Below are 21,718 nucleotides of genomic sequence, written 5' to 3' on the forward strand. Positions count from 1 at the left end.
AATTATGCCAACAGATATTAATTAGCTCCTGCCATTTCAGAACACAGAGGGGGGTGGAACCATCTAAAGAGGCATTTATAATTCTGCTTTGTGCGTCTATAAAGTCAACGTTAGCCGCCATTGGCAGCTGTTTTGAACAGAGCAAGAGTTAATTAATATTCATTCCCAGAATATATACATTGTTTTATTCTTTGGCCAGGAAATCCAGCATTCCAATATTGAAATATGTTTGACATTTATTTCTCGAGGGAGAATATTGAAATTCAAAAGTGGACTGTCGAATGTCTGAGGAGAAAATGTTATGAAATCTGTTAAAAAACATCAACTACCTTATATAATTATATTTAGTTACGCTGCAACTCATAAAATCTGAAATGGATCAAGCGGCTGTGCAGTGGGAGTTATGTTTTCATCCCTGACCTATACAGAGACTCATCAACAAGACATTCCTGGCCTGATCTGCTTCCCCTTTGTAAACTTCCTCACCATCGACTTTGAGAAATCCTATCAGAGTCTGTTTTTGATTAAGCGTTTATTCAAGATGGAAAATATAAGTCTAAGCCAAACCTTCAGCACAGAATGGCAAAGAACATGTATAATAGGAAATGCAAATTGAAAGAAAAGGACGTGAAGTGAATGAAAGTGCTTCTCTAATATATACACCATGAGTGGATCAAAAAGAATAAACATAAAATGGCACACACCTGTATTTCAGTACTTGCAGTTGAATAAAGCGATGGCAATCTGTGTCTATCAGATTGACCCTGGACTATATTCTCCAAGCTGCAGCTGTGCAAATATGAGCTCAGGGCCCAGTCAGGGAATCCGCGATGTGTGGAAGAGTGCCTGAGTCAAAGATCAGTGGGTGGCTCCTTCAGTGGATTAAGGCTCATGGAAACCGTCCGTGTTGACCAGTCACGTTTAGAGGGAGAGGCCTCCTGCCTGTGGTTTGTGATTTTTTTCCTAATAAATGTGACTTTTGTGTATGTCTAGGTGAGAAACCGCACCAGTGCAGCATCTGCTGGCGTTCTTTTTCCTTGAAGGATTACCTAATAAAACACATGGTGACGCACACGGGGGTCCGGGCCTACCAGTGCAGCATCTGCAACAAGCGCTTCACCCAGAAGAGCTCCCTGAACGTCCACATGCGACTGCACCGCGGGGAGAAGTCCTATGAGTGCTACGTCTGCAAGAAAAAATTCTCCCACAAAACCCTGCTGGAGAGACACATGACCCTGCACAGCACTGGCAACGGGGGCGGGGTCACCGCCGGGGGTGGGGTCACGGGGGTGGGCGGGGCCGCGGGGGGCGGGGGCCCCGTGTCCATCCCAGTGCCTATCCCCGTGCCCGAGCCTGGAGCCGGGGTCGTGGCTGCGGCCATGCCCCTGACCGGAGGAGCCGGCGCGGGGCCCGGAGCCGGAGTGGGAGTGGGAGCCACCGCCGAGGCGGGCTGCCAGGAGGGGACCACCTACGTGTGCTCGGTCTGCCCGGCCAAGTTTGACCAAATCGAGCATTTCAACGACCACATGCGCATGCATGTCTCGGATGGATAAGTAAAACAAAATTTTTTTTTTTAAAGAAAACAAACTTAAAACTTCTATAGAATAAAAAAGAAAATGGCACTAGATTTTTTCTTATTTTGGGGCATGAAGAGTATAGACACTGGCACATTAAGTTTCCCAGAGACGAGATACTTTTTTTTTTTGGTATTCTTAAAGAAAACAAAGATGGTGGCCTTAAGGCTATGTAGTTTGCTAACGGTCCACTGGTTGGATCCTTACTACAGGCCTCTAAATGTATGCTTTCTTCTAATACTGGTTTATGTGTTGAACACTACAGAAAGGCCTACTATCTCTAAAAAGCAAACACACATGCATACAGAGAAATTTTAAAAAGTAGATGTTCCCATTAAGACCGTCTTGGACACTATGAGTGTCCATGCTAACTGTGGTATACAGGCCTCTTTTGAAAAGTACCTGGTTTGTACTTTGTTTTCATTCTGACATAATGGTGGTCACAAGTTTGCCTTTTATATATAGGATAAGAAAAGGAGAGTTATCATTATGACACTGGGTTATTATTTATTGTAACGGTTATGGAGGGATGAAAAAGCAGCTGTCGTTAGGTACAAGACAATTTCTTAATTGTGATAAAATGTTACTACTTAAGAATGGGTAAAGGAATGATATTTTTTTCTCCATGCGTTTTGATGGTTCAAGTAACGTTTACGAACCAGAGATTTGTTTTGTACAACAGTATTTGAGCAAACATTTAAGATTAAGGATTCTTTTTTCTTGTTTAATTTGCATACACTGCCACTAATACCTTAGAAGACTGTTAAGGCTGTTTGCCCTTTGACCTCTTCCAGTTAGAAAATGTGAGTTTAAAAAGAAACAGAAATGTTCTTGTTTTGGTTTATATTTTTATTATTTTGAAGTTTGTGGTTGTGACAGCATTAGACTTGTGTATGCTGCCTAGCATGCTGTCAGTTTTGATTGCTGCTCATTTTTACTTTCTTTGCTTCAGACTGTTATCAGCTGCTGTTTCCAATCAACATTTTTTTTATGATTATTATGATTTTTGAAAGGTTTACCAAGAATTAAGATCACGTCTGTAGATTGGAATAGTTTAAAGATGCATAGTTTTTGGGACTTTATTTTCTCATTTGTCTCCTACCATGGCCTTGTACCTTGAAAATCTCTGTATGTTCTGTCAGCAAAATCATGAGACTGCCACTTCAGTGCCAACAGGTGGCTCAAACTGAAATGCACTACTTCTGATACTTTAGCACCACCTGGTGACTCAAACAGGAAGTCCATACTTTTTCTGACAGGAAATAACAGATGTTACACAAGACACAAGGAAAAAAAACACAAAGTTTTCCAAGTCATTTGACTAATAAACTACGCTTGTAGATGACTTTGAAACTATTACAGTACATTCCCAGGCCATAATAACCACACATATGGTGTGAGAAATGGATAGGGAGTAGGTAAAAGGGTTATGTTTCAGTGTCACAAGTAGCTCTGCTCTGATATTGGTGGCTGGTGTGTGTGAGAGAGACTTTGTCAGGCCAAGGAGTAGTTATACTGAGGTATACCACTGCCTGCACCTGTAGTCGAAAAGGTTTTGCTCATGTTCCTTGAATTAGCTCACGGCTGTTATAGTGAATGGGGATAGAAAGACAGCAAACAGTGAGACTTGCTAGATTTAGTCTCATTTTATACAGTAATATAGTAGACTAAAAGTGATAATTTGCACATTTACTTCAAATGTCTGTGCTGAATTGTTTTACTCAAAAACCTGAAGTTCTATGGATTTTTCTAAGAGAATCTCTAAATATCTTTCTCAACACTCAAGAAGAGGACTGCATTATTTCCTTGCATATACGTTGCACTGCTTAAACCAATAAGTGCACTACTGATACCAGAGTTATTGTAGTTATAGAGGACAAAAAAGTTTTAGATGATACAAAAGTTTAGGGGTCACTGTGTTAGAGAAGCCTTTTCTTTTTTCATTAATCAATGTTTTTTGCTTTTTATTAGTTCTGTTGCTATGTATTTACATGAGCAGTGTTCATGAGCAGGCATATTAATTTAAATCTGTACCGTTTTGTATATTTTTTATCTTTTAATTTATTCTTTTCAGCAGTGTATTCCCTCTAACAACAGTTGTTGCCGTGCACAGAAGAAAACAAATGTTGTATACAGTACGTAAAGAGATTTTTCATATATGCTTCACTCTGTTCTTGGAAACAAAAAATCTTTATAAACAAAAATTTGCTGATGCTTGTACGGTTATAACTGCTGTTTAAAACCATTCTTTCATAGTTGTATATTTTAGTACAATTTACTTTAGGCTTACGTACTTGCTGGAAAATATTAATACATTTAATCCATTTGTCAGAGCATGAACTTAGTGATCCTTTAAGTTGTGGACAGGTTCCTCTGTACTGCTAGGCTTTTCTTCCAAAATGCAGTACAGTAGCAGAAATCCGACCCAGAACTCCACACTACTTCGCCATGGGGCAGTGAGCATGTATTGTCCTAGATATTTTATTTTAAGGTTTCTGCACAGTTCTCTTATATACTCCCTGCTGAACTTTTGGTGTGGCTCTAAAGGATCAGGATAACAAAATCCCAATTGGATTAGAATCTTTTTCTTGCATGCTCAGCTGTAACTGTACTTCTTATGCAAAGGCTACTAGCCACAGTGTCAAGACATAGGAGGGTGGTGCGTTGAACATCGGTGACACTGAGTTATCGAGAAAGCAGAGAGCTTAAAATGGATAGCTTAGAATGCAGAGAAAAAGCATTGACCAAGATGTTAAGCTTTGGAATCAGTTATCATTTTGAGACTTTGTGGCATTAACCCTGATTTAACCCTTTATTTATTTTTTTTTCAGTAGTGGCACTATACTGCATCACTAAACTGGAATTTTCAGTTGTCCCATGCTTGTTTTCACAAGGGTAACAAAGAACTGCAAGGGCAATAAAACTGTGATCCTCATTGCCTGGAGGAACAGAGAGTATCCTCTTTGCAAGAGTGGTCCAGTTTCAGAGGCAGAGGTTTTTTAGGGGAACCTCTGCTGCTCTCATGCTACAGAGGCTGCCTTTTTCAGTAATGTACAGTAGCTGAGCTTTTGTCCAAAGTCCTACTTTATCATGTATCATTCCTAGAGATGTGTGTTATCTCCCTGGCCCTTAATGTCCTTAAGGTTGAAGCCACTGCAGTACCTGTTGAAACAGAGTGTCCATCACCACTTTCTTGGGACACCTAGGAGAGAGTAATCTTTTATGCAACCCTGACTGGAGTTTATTTACCTTTCACCATATAAATCAATCGGTGCCTGCATAGTTCCAGTCTTCAGAGGTGAAGAGCTGAACAGAGCTGCCACAGAACAGTAATTAATAAACAACAAGAAGGTTACAGGGTCAACAGGGAAAGACATCATTTTGATTATTACTATTAGAGGTAAAAGGCCAAACTAGGCTGGAAGATATGAGGCTACAGTTTTGCAGTATGGGATTTCATTGGTGATTTTCAGTTGCATAGAGAGACACATACTATGTATATTTCGAAAGCCACACTAGGCAGGATGTTTTCAGTATTTGTCCACAATCAGCTTCTTTTTCAATTTTTGGCTATGGTGATGACACCACACCACGTAAGACCTTTTCGTACCCTAACCAAAGTTGAACTACACAGTGGTACTATTCCTCTAAGGAAACACAAAAAATAATAAAGAATATAGATGGAAAGAAAACCCTTATCAAACATGCAAAAGGTTCTCAGTGCAGTTTGAATCAGAAACCTTTAAGAAGGGTATAAACGTGCCAAAGATATTACTTCTGCTTGGGTTTAACTTTTGATGCTGAAGAGAAGCTTGCTATGAACTGGCATGATAGTTAAAGGCACATCCAGTGTCAACAATTGGAATCAAGTCAAAGCTTTTGGGGGAAATAAATCAGAATTGAACTCCAATCCAAATTTGAAAAAACATAAATCGCATAGAAAATATAAAATGTCAGTATCCCTTTATGAAAAGCAACAAAAGAAAATTAATTTCAGCAAGTGGAACAATTTCTTAAAGGAAGACACTTTGGGGGGGGTAACAGCATTTTGTTTTCATTTTCACTGTTTCATCCCAATTAAATTTAAAACCGTTAAAACGCAGGCTGAGTCGTTAAGAGAAACAAGGAGAATTCACATACCCACGTTACCCTCAGCAGCTGTTAAACTGACACTCTCGAAGTTTTGCCAATTATTTTGGGAATTAACGGGCAACATTTCTGTTTTTGTGCACATCCTCATAAAACATAAAAAGGTTATGAAAGAGTTCTCAGAAACTACGACTGGCCAAGAGAGGAGTTTGATCCACTCTTTTGTCTGAACTGGTGATAATTAACTGACACTGGACTCGCTCCAGCCATGCTTCAGCCCTGCCACAACACTCCTCTCAGTCACGTGTGTGAGACAATAGGAAGAAAAAGTAGTCAAACACTAAACATGTGTTGATTTCTGTTTGTAAGTCAGCTTCCCTAATCAGAGGATTTTCACGTGCTTGCAGTGCAGCCTGTGATGCCGTATCCTGAATCCTGTTTTAGAAATATTACATGTTAGTCATGTCCTTGATCCTGCAAGAGTGAATTGAAGCCCCTGTTTGTATTGATCTGCTGCCGGGGCTGCTAGGAACCTACAGTAAGGCCAGAAGCTCTTCACGCGTTGGTAGCACATTTGCTGTAGCTCTCTCACTTTTTAAAAAATCCTGCTGGGGGAGTTTTTCATGCCGAATTCTAGAGCAGGGGTCCCCAGCGATCTTCCTTTAAGCTCTGTGTTTGGTTCTGGTTTTCATTCCATCTCTGCCCCTAACAACTTCATTGAAACAATTCAGGAGATGATAAGTCACCAGAGCTGTGATTCCCAGGTCTCAATCAGGTGCTAATTGCAGGATGCCTCCTGCAGGATCTGGCACTCAAGGATGAGGGTGGCCTGCTCCTGTTCGAGAACTTCCATTTGGAAAACCAAAGAGAGCTTTACCTGTCTCTTTAAGCTTGGCCGAATTTAACCACTCGGAGTTTTCGTACGGCATCCTTGTGCCTGTGTAGCTCATCCTGAAAAACCAATTAGTTCAAATCCCATAGAGCACAATTAATTCTTTATTTTAATTATCCCAAATCACTGTGGGCTCTGTAATAGTTTTTTTTCCCCACTTTGTGCACTTCTCCATGTTGCTAATCCTCCGTCCTAAAATCAAGATTCCAAAGGCCTTGCCAGCCACACCAGAAACCTAGAGGGAGTGGGGGCCTTTCATTGCCTGCAGTTCACTTTACAAAGAGAGACACAAGAAAACAGTATTTAATTGCCTAATTAGAATTAGTAATCACCATTGGATTACAGAATATCAAATGATAGTGGTGTACAGTATTGGCAAAATCATGTTTGTTGCACAAAATAATCTTGAACATTGAGAATAGCAATTAAAGGTGATGTAACAGCATGTACAGTAATTATATGACAAAAAGCTTAGAAGACCCATGGACATTTTTAATATTGTGTTGCATAGATAAATTGTCAGCAGGATTCCAGGCGGAGCCAATTGTGTTGTTTGCTGGATTCTGGGTCTCACCATCACAAAGTGAACTTGTACTGATTTGTTCCTAATCATGTCTTTTCATAAGAGGGTATTGATAATATTGTACCAAATTAATACCTCTTGTGGTTTTTTTATGCGTGATTTGATCTTAAGGAAAATGCGAGACATTCACATAGCTTGTGCTGCAGTTTTGGGGTGGGCTCTGTGGTGAGGTTTGTTTCTGTCACACCTCCATCTTAGTAGTCAGCCTTAGCAGAAGACAAGGTGCTGTCTTGCAGGTCATATGAGGGAGCTTGATCTGATGACAGCGGTGCAGTTGCAGTCTATATGTGCTTCTCCTTTGTGCTTTTTTTAAATAGGCATTCTCAACATAGTCACAAGCTATTTCTGAAGCTGAGTATAATCAAACACCCACAGTCTCTTCAGTACTATCCTGTATGTATAATTTATATTTCTGTTTTACCATAGCTTCAGTGTATACAAGAGCCTGTGAAGGAACAGAATTGGAGTGTAGTGATTTTTCAAAGTGAAGCACATTGTGTATTTATTGCTCTTGCTCTGAATCATTTCTCTCTAAAACTGCTTGGCATTGTTTTCATTAGCTCAGCAAAAGTTGTTTCAGTCCAATCTCATTAATTTTTCTGTATATATTTTCCTTCGAAAAATAGCTGCCTTACTATTTATCTGGGGTTTGCAAAACTAGATATGTAAGTGGCACTAAACTGAGTTCCACCGGATGCAAGTGTCTTGTGCTTAAGGCTCATCTCTAACTTTCACCTGACTTTATAGGGGAGTATATAGCTCAAGACTACACGTGAAGGAGAGAGCCAAAGGAGAGCTTTGCTGAGAGGCTTGATCCTTGCAGTGACACTCTTGCAACAGTGGAGCTGCGCATCTTCTTTTTCACAGAAGATCAGAGCAGAGCAGAATTCACCATGTCTGCTAAGGTGTCCGAAGATCAGAGCGCGACCTGATCTGTGGCCGTGCTGATCCTTCCTGCTGCTCTTTGCTGCTGCCCTAAGAGCAGCAGGGCAGGAAGATGCATTGGATTCAATTAAATCTCCCTTGGTTTCTGTCGCCCTTGAAGCACATGCTAGAGCACAGCTTGGACACAGATACTGTTACTATAAAGCATCCAGTTTTATATCAGCAGTCACTTCTATTCCTTCAGTACTTTTGTGAATTTAGCTTGCAACCCTGTCTGCTTCTGATATTTTAACCATGACATTAACTTGGTATGCAGAATTTTATTCACTTACACTATACAACTTATGTACAGACTACAGAATTTCATTAATCATGTATGCATTTTGTGCTCTGCATTGAAGCCACTTGCTTATGGGTTTTTATTCTGGTTTTAGTTTTTCTTATAGTTACCACAACCTTCTTTACAGTCTGTCCAAACATTGGCGTGTAGTGAGTACGAGACATGGCTGTTTTCTGAGTCTGTACAGTCCTCTTCTGGGTATGATCTACTTTTTCTCTTCCGAGTTTCCGTATCCGCAGAACCTACCAAGAGCACTTGAGCTCTTGGTGCATCGTGGAAATAAATTCTATAAGAACTGGAAGTGAGGTGATCCTGAACTATTCTGCATGAAAAGAAACATAAGACTTGTCAGTACTGTTCTCGGTGCAGAAGCTGAGGGAAGACGTCAGAGGAGATGATGTGTGGTGCCTTTCAGAATGGAATGTTTCGTGTGCTGCAGATTGAAATCCTGTTTTTGGCAAAGTCAGATTCATCCTTAAATAACCAGACGGTGCTAAGTAAAATGTTAAATACAGTCACAAAGCCATAATAGGAAAATCTTGAGGCTTCTACCCAGCAGCGTGCTTAACTCTGGCACCTCAGATCAAATGGGAAAAGAGAAGAATTCTGAGTTTCAAAATAATTGTTAAAGAAATGGCCAGAGGCTAACATCTACTACAAGAATTCTATTTTATGTGCTGAAAGTACAGCACATAGTGTGATATTATAATATCCCAGACGTCTCGAAATACAAACAGAAATCACAGTTGCTTGTGCTTAGATTGTTTTGAGGCATGGCTGAGAAGCAAGCCCTAGTTAGACTTGCATTTCTGCCTAGCTTTCTGTTTCGACTGAAAGTTAATCTTTATTTAAAACAGTTTTGTAAGTATCTTTGTCTAGTCTAGGGCCATATTCTGTACTTTTTTTTGCCTCCTCAATACACATTTTAGCATTTTGTTTTCAATACTGCACTTAGCCTTTGCTTCAGTAATACAGGAATTCATAGTTATCCAATAAAGAATTAAAAATACAGAACGTTTTGAGGAGAGTACAGTTTATAACAGGCAATGGTACTAGAGCTCTTTCAACCATCTCAGATTTTTTATCTAGAGAACAGAATCAGAGAGGGATTTATTTTGTTTTTTTTATACTTGTATGACAATCTTTTTCTGTACTTTCAAATGCAAATCTTTTTAAATGTCTTGTATGAAGTAGATTTTGAACATGAATGCAGAAGATTGAATTTTCATTATTTTCTGAAAGGTTTTCTGTTCTCTGTAGTGAAAAAGGTGGTTGAAAGTTTCTCATTTCACACACTTAAAGTGTAGTACTGGAGGGTACTGGAGACATGCCTATTAAGTGCCTACTTCTGAACTGCATCTTTACAGAAATATGTTGATGTATGTTTTTCCAGAGCAGTCATTTTGCAAAAGTATCATCATTTTTAACATGCAGTTTAAACGTGTGATGTAATGTACAGTGTAACTTTAAAAAGTGTTGGCAACTTTTGATTTATTTTTTTAAATGTCATAGGGATAGGATTAACTTTGCTAATCTTCAGTTCATACAAATTTAAAACTCTTAAATACTCAAGAGGTCTCTTCTTTATATGTATACAGATTAAATAAAAATACAACAATCATAAAACTCACTTAGCTAAATCAAATAAACAACAATTAGCATGTTTAGTATCAATACATTTTTGGTATTTAAAGGTTTTCACAGTTTTAAAAGGACAATGTTTGTTTCTTTGTGTTTTATTTCATGCAGCTAGAAAAGTCACAGTTAGCTTTCCTTTCTGAAAGTCATATCTTTTAATTATTGAGCATGAGCTTGTTTAAAACCCTTCCCTGGTGGTTTGGAGTTTTTGCTGGGTGCCGGGGTATCCTTGTTATCTTCTAGCAATCCCACGATCCTTAAAGATACCAACGCCTCATTCCTCACAAAGCCCGCTGCCCTCTCTGTGGGTTTGTTTGCTTCTGATCCTAATGTACCATGTGCATGTCTTAAAAGTAATGTTTGAGTTGGGTGTATTAAGAATTTTAGATGAATAACCCAAGACTCCCTATAAATTAAGATTCCTCTTTAGTAGTCGCTTATAGAGGCTACAGCCCATCGACAAGGTGTACAATAGGTGAGCAGGTAGCCGTTCTTTAACCCAGATAAAAGTCTAATGGCTCATTCTTTTTTAATTTCATTTTTCCTGACTAAATAGATGTTAGTCTGTAGCTGGGATTTTATCCAACAGAGGTGAATAGAGTCCTTTCAGATGTGACAAACAGTGAATACAGTGTTACAGAGATTCTGAAAGCTCGTTGAGCATGGTACAGTACATAAAAAGGGTTCTGGTCTTCAGCTCATAATGGATCACGGGATTTTAAACTCTTTTCATAAGCTATCAGACACAACTGTCAGTTTGAGCATCTTTTTATCAACCGGGGATGAGTTTCCTTATTTATAGCAATCATTCATGGATCTGTGCCCCTGATGTCATTAGGCCAGATTTAAATATTTTGCTTAAGGGCCATTACATGTTTAAACATGAGCTCTTCAGACTGTGTTTCAAAAGTACACATTATTCTCTATATCTCACCCATCTACCTAATGTATTTGCATAATGACATTAAGTATTTTACCTACATATTCTTACAGCAACACTTGCTCACATTTTCAGAGCTCTGTAACCATAATAACCCCAGTCTGTAAGATGTAGGCATCTGGTTTGATAAGTTGCCAAAAAAGTGTACAATTCTTCAGCGCACTCCATCTCACTATTGAGAGGTTATGGCTCTTGGCTGTCTAATGTGGATAAGAGCACCATTTAAGTCTACAACCCAAGTTTTGACTTTAGTTTAAATCTAATTAAATTGTAATTGTTTGGCTGTGATGTCCCTTAATTGAACTTTATAGCATGTACAAAAGATTTCGGTTTTGCAAATTGAAGCAACAGCACTGATTCAGATCAGTATTAATAGCTACTGTAGAGGCTGTGCCCAGGCAGGGGGGAAAGATGTACAAAAGATGTTATGGTGTCCTGGGACATGCGTACATAGCAGGACCTGGACTTTAACAAGGAAATTGCTGAAAAATGCGATAGAAAAGCTTTTTTCTATTATGCTAAAAACGTATCAGCTGCTGTCTTCAACTTCTCATTCCATTTTTTCCAATAATCAAACCAAGATAGGCACTGCTGGTTGTTAAAAGGAATACGTCTGGAATGACCTTCAATAGGAGCTGTTATAAAATAAAATGTACAATATATTTTATTCATACACCAGAAACTGGAATTACTATTAAAATATTTCTTTCTTTTACAAAGGTAATATGACAAATATGTTAAATCATATACACCCAAAGCTTTTTCTTCTTTCAAAACGCTTTGTTACCATGCTGTCAGTAGACCAGTGGAAGTGGTACAGGAATGTTTTGTATGGGTACTCTAACGTGAAAGCTTATTCAAAATGTTACTTCCTTTGTCTGCTAGCAACAATCTTACACCTTGAAAATACTTTATTGGCTCAACGCAGTTCCATCAGCTTCATCACCACCAGATTGTTCTTCAACATTTTTAAATCTGGAAACCCACAGGAATGGGCCTGTGCAACTTTTTTTTATCGCTAGCAAAATAAGCTCTGATCCAAACAACGGGTGAGATTGTCAGTGTTAAATTCTGGCTTGTATTAACCAACATAAAGCTCCCAGAAGATTACCCAATTAAGATAATGCTGTGCTGGGATGAATTGAATCTTTAGCCACTTAACAAGAGTTAATTTTGTGTGTGGTCTTAGCTGTCATAGAAGAAAGAGTGGAGGAGAGCATAGTACATAAACTTAAATCCAAAGAAAGAAGTTTAATCTATCTACTCGCTTACTGAAAATGAATCTGTGTGATCAACTTTAATACACAGTACTTTATTGCATTGTGTATAATCTGTCTTTTTAAAGCCGCCTATGGCCAGCTAAATTCAGGCATGCTGCTTAAGTTAACCTGTGTAATCCATTGGAAGGCCCTTAGACATAATTCAAACATCACTGCTACTGTATGTTGCATTGTGCTCTTCCACAATGGCCATTATGTTTCAGGTCTCCCATAGTTATTGGCCTACTCTCTCTGTGGTAGAACTAAAGGGATGAGCACAGTTTAAAAATCCTCCATCATGATCTGAGTGCTGGAGTGATCCGTCCACCTAGGTCTCAAATGCTAGTACTGTACATGCCACCATTTCATAAGAAGCTGCTGATCACATGGGCAAGCTTCTTAAGTTCTGTGTTTCTCACCTTTTCATTAGTTTCCAGAACATGTTCTGTGGCAATCTGAAACTGAGCTCTGCTCCTGGTCTGTGTTGTAGAGGCATGGTCTGGAATGGAGGAAATAAGGACGTGCTGCAGCATACTGTTGAGCTGGAGAAAGAAAGCTGTTTGGGCCAAAAAAATCATTAAACATCAGATTCATAAATATTTGATATAGTTCCAGGAGCACATGTTTTAACATGTGAACTGTGTATTTTATAAATGTGCTTTTTTTTCCAACAAACAATATCAAACGAAATAACATGATTTTGGAATTCCCGATAAATGTTCTTTGTAGGTTTTTTTCTGGTTATCTGAAATTTCTGTCTTCACTGCGATTTTAATTTGCATAGGTTTATCACTTGTGAGTGTGTAGATACACAGTAATCATTACAGCTGTTCTCATCAGGGACATACAACTTAATTAAGCTTTAATTAGTGAAATATCCATCTAACTGTGATGCACAATAGCTATAAAACTTTCAGATAATTTTCCTGAACTCATAACTCAAACCATAAATCACAGCCACTCAATCAATAAAGCAAATAAATTGCCCAAAATAACCTTCCACTAAGTATTCTGAACTGGCATTTTGCTGTCATTTAAGAGCAGCATAATCTTTTAGAGGCCGTATCATCACAAAAATAATGTCCATTTCGTTTTTATCCATTCTCACTAGGATGAGGCTCATAATGGGCTTTGCAAGTCTTGCCCAGTTTGGGCTCTCCACATGCTCCAGTTCTCAGTCCCTCGCCTTGCCTTTCATGGGAATATAAGTTACACGATTCATCTTAAACAATATCGCTTTTCTCTGCAAGAAAGTCTTTTATCTGGAGTTTCTTTCATGAAAACTGAAAACAAATCCCAGCTTACAGCAGTTAAGAGATGCGTATGATCACTTTATGAAAGGTTGGAATTTTTGTCATTTTAAACTGTTAGGTTTCTGGGCTGTAATATATAAAGGGGCTTCTTTTTTGTAGCTTCTTTTTAAACAACTTAGTGGGATCAATGTCGGCCTTAAGAAATTAGACAGCAAGGGAAGCAGGCAGAACCCGTGTCCTAATATCATAAGAACATAAGATAAGTTATAAACGTGAGGTGGCCATGAAGTCAATTGCTCATTGATCCCAGGATCTCCTCCAGCTGTTTCCCGACAGCAGCCAGGGCACCAGCTTCAACATCAGGGCTTGCAAGCTTGTTCCACACTCCCATCACCCTTTTTTGGGGTAAAAAAGTGCCTCCAGTTCTTGGTTTGAAATTCACTTCCCTGTAGTTTCCACATGTGCCCTCCAGTTTGTGTTCCGCTGTTCCCTTTTCTGATAACGATGCATCTAAAGATAAGTACAGCAGTTGCCTTCACATCCAGCAGGATTGCCAAACCATTTGTCAATTGATTAAGAAGGTCAATCGCCACACTTCAGTTACTCCGCAGGTAAGCACTGTGAACAAAAAAACCTTAACTGCAATATTAGAAATTAAATGAAATATAGATTTCATTTTAAAGACAATTTCCACAGTCCGACTTTTTTTTTCTTCTTTCAAATCAACCGAGAGAAACTATTGTGTAGGGTCCACAGTATTGTAAAAGAACACAGATACCCTGATCAACCAACATCTTCATGACCCTGCAAGTGTGAAACAGATCTGTAGAAAAATACGTTATTCCTGCATTTAGAACTTTAACACCTATACAAACTGCAGCAGTATACCAACAGGGAATGCCAGCGTGCTCAAAGATTAGGCTGTAAGAAATTGCAACTTGTTACATGGCGAACGGCAAATGTAAGACTCAACTTTTTTATCATTTGGATGTGCGTATTAGAAGGTTTGTTTCCCCTTTAATCTAGACTCTAACTCTTGTCCAAGGTTCTGGGAGATGACATGACAAACAGCAAAGAGTCAGGGAAAAGAGGGGCTGACCCTGAGTAACGGGAATTATTCATTTCTGAAGGACATTGATGCGTCAGGAAAGAAACTAACGCTGAGCCACGTTTCGATTATTCTTTTACACGGCAGCCTTCGGCTTCCCTTTCCAGATGTGTTCTGGCATTTAGAATTATGATAACTGAAATACTTAGCCTGGTCCACTCTCATCCATCCTAAGCGTCAAGCTCCACAACCGATGATGATTTAAAAATTGACAGCGATAGGACAAACAAGACTGAGTAATCTGTGTCTTTTTTTCAGAATTTAATGGTGCAATCACAATTTATTAAATGCCAAAAACTATCACAAAGCTGTGAGTGCCTGGTAGCTTTTCAGATTTTTTAAGAAAAAGTTTATTTGAAACACATACTGGGCTATACCCATTGAGTATTAGTAAGTGGAATTCTGTTCACATTATCTTTGTGTATCAATATTGCCTTCATCGTTTAAATTTTGAATTGGAAGGAGTTCATTCACAATAAAATTGTTTGATGGGTCAGTTTTGCAGCCTGTACAAACCACGGTGCTCTGCAACACCTTAAAAAAGCCATTATTTTCACATGAACATACTTTATATGAAAATGGACTCCATAGTAATATATTTCCCTTGTTGAGAGATACATTCCTAGGAAATTCAATTTGATGTTTTAGTATCAAATCTTTCACCTTACATATACATAAAGTACAGGTAGCATTTTTTACAGGCACAATTTATATTTGCAAATATTCAAAGATGTATTAACAGTTTTATGTCCAAATGCTAAAATATCTCATCAGTCATTCAAGCTGAAAGATGACGATGTTCTGCTTCCTGTTATTCTGAATTCCTAAACACTGAAGCGAAGTTAAAAGTCTTGTTTTTACAGTAAGAAAATAAGACCAGACTAGGTGTTCTGCTGACGTGCTGTCAAACCTGTAATGTTATTTCAAGTTGTGATACATGTACCTTACCTGATTTTGTTTCTGGTGTTTTCCTTATTACAGCAGACTGCCTAGAGTTCCTAGTTCCTAGAGTTTTGGTGTTCTTTTTCCTATTTTTTTTTGTTGTTGCTTTTTTCTCTGGCATTTGGAGGGTAGAATCCCTGCAGTAACAAGCTGCCTAGATGACTTTTTCTACTTTTGTACTGCACTGATAAGAGGAGAGGCATCTGCAGTGCTGCTGGTTTTGCTCACTGTGGGGAGAAAAGTGAGGGGGCAGGGTAACATCCAGTCTTGCGAAAAGTCAGCTTCCTGTTTCAAACAAATCTTCTTGGATTCAGTAGGAAGAGCACTCAACCTGGAGAGAAAGATGTGTTGGTGCAAAGTGAATTCACACTTGCCCGTGGAATTGAATGTTGCAGAAATACAGCTGTATTCAGAAACAGTGAGGGGTCTTTGATAAAACACTAACCATTTTCATGTTTCGTTTTCTCCTCCCTGCGGTGGAGACTTCTCCTCTCTTGAGACAAGTATGGCCATAATGAATTTTTAGCATTACAAGAGCAGCACTTCCAAACTGTCTGCTGAGGAAGCACTCTGTGACCCAAAGATGAAGCATCATTTTGCCTGCTTGTCTTGGCTTTCCTTTGGCCAAATCCTCTGTCTATTGGGAGCAGCTTTGTGTTGTATCTGCATGCTGTTGCCACAGTCCAGTATACAACACTGTAAATAAAGTCACTGGACTATTAACACTTTAAAATCCCCCTACAGAAATACAATATATACAAATATCATCTTGTACAAAATGAATAGGTTAGAAGGCGCTTGAATAAAAAGCATAATTTATTATTTCCACTTAGTGTCAGTAATTTCAGTTTCATTAATGCTCGAAGTTGTCCAAAACAAAACCGGTTCATGTCCATAGAACCTACAGAGAATAGAACTGCTGAGGTTCCGCACATGAAGTTCACCGCTCGACCTAAACACTATTAGAACACTGTAGTTTAATACTTGTGTTTATTCAACTACTGTAGACCAAATTACTATTTCTTTAAAAATGAAAAATATTTTTAACCATGCATATTATCAGTAAAAGAGTATAGTGTGTTATAACGTTTAGAGGATTGTAAATGTAGCAGAATTATTTGTTACTCTGCCTAAGGTTGATTTTAAATTAGTGATTCTTTGAATAACCCTTTCCCCCTTTTTTTAGTTCCCGAACAAGCTTTGCACATTATGTTTACCTTTGCAGATGCTGTTGTTGTGTAAAATATGTTCTATGTGTTTTGTTTTCCTCTTTGTTTTTTTGTTTTTTTTATGGCAGCGTTTAGCGGTAGTGGTAGCTTTTCGAAGTGGTTTCTAGTTCATCGTGCAAATGGAGCGCACTGGATAGGCAGGCCATCTCCCAGATAGACCTGCGATGTGCAATTGTTTTATCGTGCTGAATCTTGTTCTGTGTTCCCTTCCTGCCAAAAGCTCCCGTTATGAAATTCCCACGGCGTTCCCCCGGGTAGTTTAATGAAGAAGGTCCAGCTCGTTGTTGAGCTTTGCTCGTATTCCTCGCTGTTGTTTCTCTCTGCTCCTCTGTCTGTTGTGGTTGCACAGGCAGGTCAGTTGGCTTAGGCAGTGTGTTACTGTTTTGTGTTCTTTCATAGGGAGGAAGAGACAATGACAACCACACACACAACAATACTTTATGAACCTGGACTTTATCAATCCACGTTCAGATCCAAAATGGAGACCTTACATGTAGCCAAAACCCTGGCCTCACTGCAGCCACGATGCTATAGTTACATTACTGCTAAATGATCATTTGTATTGGAAAAAAAACAGTACCCTATTTATTAATAGAATTATCAGATTCTTTCCTGATGCCTAACAAAAATGTAATCTAGCATTGCTACAGTGTTTCACTAAAAGAGCAGCTTAACATCAAAATTAATATATGTATATATTTTGGTGGCATTGCTTCGTGTCAGCATTGCAACTCTAAGGACCAAATTCCCTATTTCTAGATAGCACAAGTGTTTTCTGTAGGTAGTGTATTTTTTTTAACTTTAGGTGCTTTCATTAGAAACAAACCAGAGATTTTCCTCATATCAAAAGGCGGAATGTAACAGTATTTAAGATTTTAGATGTACAATAAAGATTATTTAGCTTTATGGTGAGGAGCAAACTTCAGCTTGCTCTGACATTTTGTCTTTTGAGCTGGCTGCTTCACAGAATATATCCGTGAAAATGTTTTATTTTGGGGGGGTTTATTTTAACAGAAATGGCTTTTAGTGTATGTCCCAAGGATATTAACTTATCTGGAATATTTAAGTGTTAATGTACACCTGTTCTCTAGAACCACTCCCTGACATTCAGTTACCTGAGAGAGAGAGACACCTTTCATTATCACCGTCTCCTACAATCAATTCCTAACATGACAAAACATATTCCAGGGTTCCTTCTACAGAATCCAATAGTAACAGAAGTTATTTTTCCATTGTTTTTTTCTAAGGATTTCTTCTTTATTTCCACATCTTCCATATTTAATGCACAAAATGCCCTTTTTTCAAGTTATTTTATATTGTTTCATTTTATTTCATGACAAAATTGATTTTGCTATCTGGTTTCAATTGGCATAAGAGTTTATAGATTAATACTGATAAAAATGATTGTTGGAAATTGAGTTGTTTTGGTGAAGGTATTTAAGATAAAACCAAGTTTGCCCTTATGGATATGCTGCAGTAATGTTTTCAACTCTAATTCTTCATGTGTGTTCTAAGTTGGTTTTATTGTCTTTTTTTAAATAATTATTAATGTTACAAGAGATAAAACGTTTGTAATGTAATGACTGCTGTTTTGAGATAGGTAATAAGGGGATTTTTTTATACAAGGGCGTTTTATACTCTGACTTGTCAAAGACACTGGACTGTGAGCGTGTTTCTGATATCTAGAGATTAAGGACTATTGTAGGAGTACTAAAACCAAGCAGCGCGAAATTTGGTCTTTGATACTCATTCCTCCAAGTGGACAGTTATGAATCTCTGAGACTTGTAGTGCATCCATTTGTAAGGACAGTGCAAAGCAGTAGCACTTTAAATTGATTCATGCAATCCCTAATTCAATTTGTTAAAGAAAAAACATTAAGAATCTTTAATTGTTCAAAATCGTTTTTTGTGATCTAAATGAATGCCTCCTTCAAAATTGATGTAACTACAAGACTCTTTTTACCAAAAAAAAAAATTAAGAAACCAATGGCCATTTACACAAGGTGATTGGGTGCAAGATATTTTAATTATTGTTTTAATAAGTCTGTAAGTTTCATAAATTAGTCACAATCTTTCAATGGGTAAAAGATCATTAGGCTTAAAATCTGCAGAATTACTTCATCACTGTCCTGAACAATAGACAGTTTTCTTTTTCTTTCATGGTATTAAATACTAAAAGGGAAACCACTCAATTGCAGTCAAATAATCAAGGAGCAGAAAAACAAGAAGAAAACTTGATATTTTGCATTACCACTATGATGACATCCTTCCTTTCAGCTGAACGTTGCCATTGAGCTCTGACATAACCTCCATTTTGTAGTGTTAAAAAAGGGGTTGTGTTCGCTCCAGAGCCGATTTCCACTTCTCAAAACAGGAAAGATATTTGCACTAATATTAACTTGGGTTTTATGGATCAATAGCAATATATACAACTTTAAAATATACACATACTTTAAGAAAAAGACACGAAACAAGAAGAAAGCTGTCTGTAGTCGGTGAACGGGGTGTGAACGGGGTGTTGCGGATGGATTTCTCCCGGGAGCAAATGTGCGTTAGACTGCCGCAATACCGACTCTTGAACTCGCAAGAATCGGTGGAAGATCTTTTGTCAGCTCAGGCAGGTTCCCAGTCAGCCTTCGTCAGCTTGCCTGCCATTGCAAGTGAATTTGACCGAATGGGTCTGGGGTTAGAGGGTGCGACGCCGCTCGCACCTGGGCTCATTCCTCAAATTGCGATCTCCTTTTTTTTCCTGTGTTTCCTCTGGTGACAACTTCAGACTTCGAGAATGGGACTCTTCGCGGCGCCAGGAGAACGAAAAGTTCTCCGAAAACGCGGAAGACTCGGATTTTGACACACACACAAATAAATTGGCATCGAAGGAAGGGCAGCTCATTCAGTTACTCCCCTCTCCCACTCCTCCTACATCGATGTTTAATCACGCAAAGGATGAGCCAACCGTAAATCCACACTTTTAAGGAGAGAAAGAGGTCGCGTGAGTGGGGACCGCTTGGCTTTTTGCTACCATCCCTGCGGTTGTGATGCTCTCCATGCAGTGCTTCTGAATTTGTCACTTCCTAGAGGAGACACGGGTTTGTGCCTTCTGATAGTTTCTTGCTAAGGTTGTTGAACGGTCACAAACACACAATTCCACTGCGACGTGCGAGCCACCCCCAGGTGCCAGGTGCCAGGTGCGGCGCGCAGCTTCCCGAGCAAAGCGCGTCCTGGCGCCAGAGGGCACTTGAAAGACTTGTCGGCGTGTGCGCGCTCCCGTCCGCTCCACCCCGGCGCGCGTGCCGTGGATGCCCTGCCTGACCGTCTGACCTCGGCGGGGGATCCACGGGAGTCGCGCGGCTCGATTCCGCGCTGCTTTTTAAGGTTTAAGGATCCTCCAATCTCTCTCACAATCCACGGGTGTGCAGTGATACGTTCCACGAAAAAACAACAACAACAACAACAACAAAAAATCCATCCAATTCGATTGCAAAAAAAAAATAAAATAAAAACAAATCGGTTTTCATAATTCCGCGTACCATGATGGAGCTTTTGTGGTCTAAATAAAAACACAAAAAAGGACTAGATTATTTCCCCTTTCTTTCCTCTTTTTTGATAGTAGAAGTAAAAAACTATGGAAGATGTACGAGGTCGCCTTGAGACTATTGGCCAGGTTTTTTTGTTTGTTTTTTTTTCCCATTCGTTTGTTTCTTTGTGCGTTTTTCTTTAAAGAAGACAAAGAAAACAAACTTTAAAAAAGACTTCAAATGCACCTTATACGTGCTGATCTGAATGGAAAGATTGGCACTCTAATCTCTTTCTCATTTAGCACCTTACGATGCGGTATGTTTTCAGTCTACTGTCTTTTAAGTTGTTGTCCAACATTATGACTGTGTTTCGCTACACTGCCTTGCATATTATTTCTGAAGAAACCTTTATCTATTTTAAAAAAATATTTAAAGGGATGTGCCAAAGTTTTTGAGGCGATCTCCGTTTTTTCATTTTGTTCTTCCCCCTCTGCTTTTAGTTATTACAATGGTATGTCATTTTATATGATCTATAATGTACACCTTTCTTTCAAGTGCTTTAAAAATGAAAAACAACAAAAAAATACCAGTTTTATTTTAGCAGACAGTATCCTAACTTGCCATTCACAGTTAGCCCTGTATTTTCACGTATATTTACCTGTGCTGTGTATTTGTTATTATAAAGAAAATAGCCGTAATGCTTCATTATGTTACATATTATTGTGACTTTTTTCAAAATACTGTGAAGACTTATCTTGCATATACTTTATACAGAAGTATTAAGCCTTAATACAAAAGACTAAAAAAAAAACTTTGTGTGGAAGAATAAACTGATTGTTGCTAAGTAAGGATGAAGATTTTTTTGTAAATGTTACCAGCACTTTTTTTTGTAAGTTTCACTTTCTGAGGTATTGTACAAGTTCACGCTGTTTGTGAAGTTTGAATATGAAGGAATAAAAACTCTAGTACTTTCCTGTACTTTACTGAATGGCACAGTTTTGTGTTTTCATTTTAATGAAATATCTCAAACTTCTGTGCATCTAATGAATTTTGGAGGAATTCGACTTACTTCTGCACCTAAAACAGATTTTCCTTTTAAACGTATGTATCCATCTGCAATCCAGTTTTCTTAAACTGTTCACTAATTCTACCTTACCGCACGAGTTATATCAAACAACCCAAAATATTTATGGCAAAACTGGCATTAAAAAATTAAAAATAGAACAGAAGAGGCAGCACACGCAGTAGTATATGTGCAGATCACATAGTAATATACGTACAGTGCACACATAGTACACAAGCAGTGCACGCAGTAGTGGACAGAAGAGATATCAGGCGATGACAAAAACAGGCTGCAGACACTTCAGTTACCGTCAAGCCTTCTCCATAACAGGAGATCAGATTTGGACAAATGGATATAATGTACTGTTTTACTCAAAGAGGCACAACAGTCAGTCAGCAACACTAA

General features: G+C 38.6%; 1 protein-coding gene across 1 annotated transcript in view; it reads left to right on the plus strand.

The window, feature by feature from the left end:
• The window catches only part of zbtb20 (zinc finger and BTB domain containing 20), a 31,217-nt gene extending 9,979 nt beyond the window's left edge, over positions 1-21,238 (plus strand). Inside the window, exon 3 of the mRNA XM_015341499.2 lies at positions 994-21,238. Within this exon, the coding sequence (XP_015196985.1) occupies positions 994-1,553 (560 nt within the window). The 3' untranslated portion in view covers positions 1,554-21,238. The remainder of the gene's footprint in view (positions 1-993) is intronic.
• The last annotated feature ends 480 nt before the right edge of the window (positions 21,239-21,718 follow it).

This window comes from Lepisosteus oculatus, chromosome 5 (assembly GCF_040954835.1).
Source record: "Lepisosteus oculatus isolate fLepOcu1 chromosome 5, fLepOcu1.hap2, whole genome shotgun sequence".
NCBI lineage: Eukaryota > Metazoa > Chordata > Actinopteri > Semionotiformes > Lepisosteidae > Lepisosteus > Lepisosteus oculatus.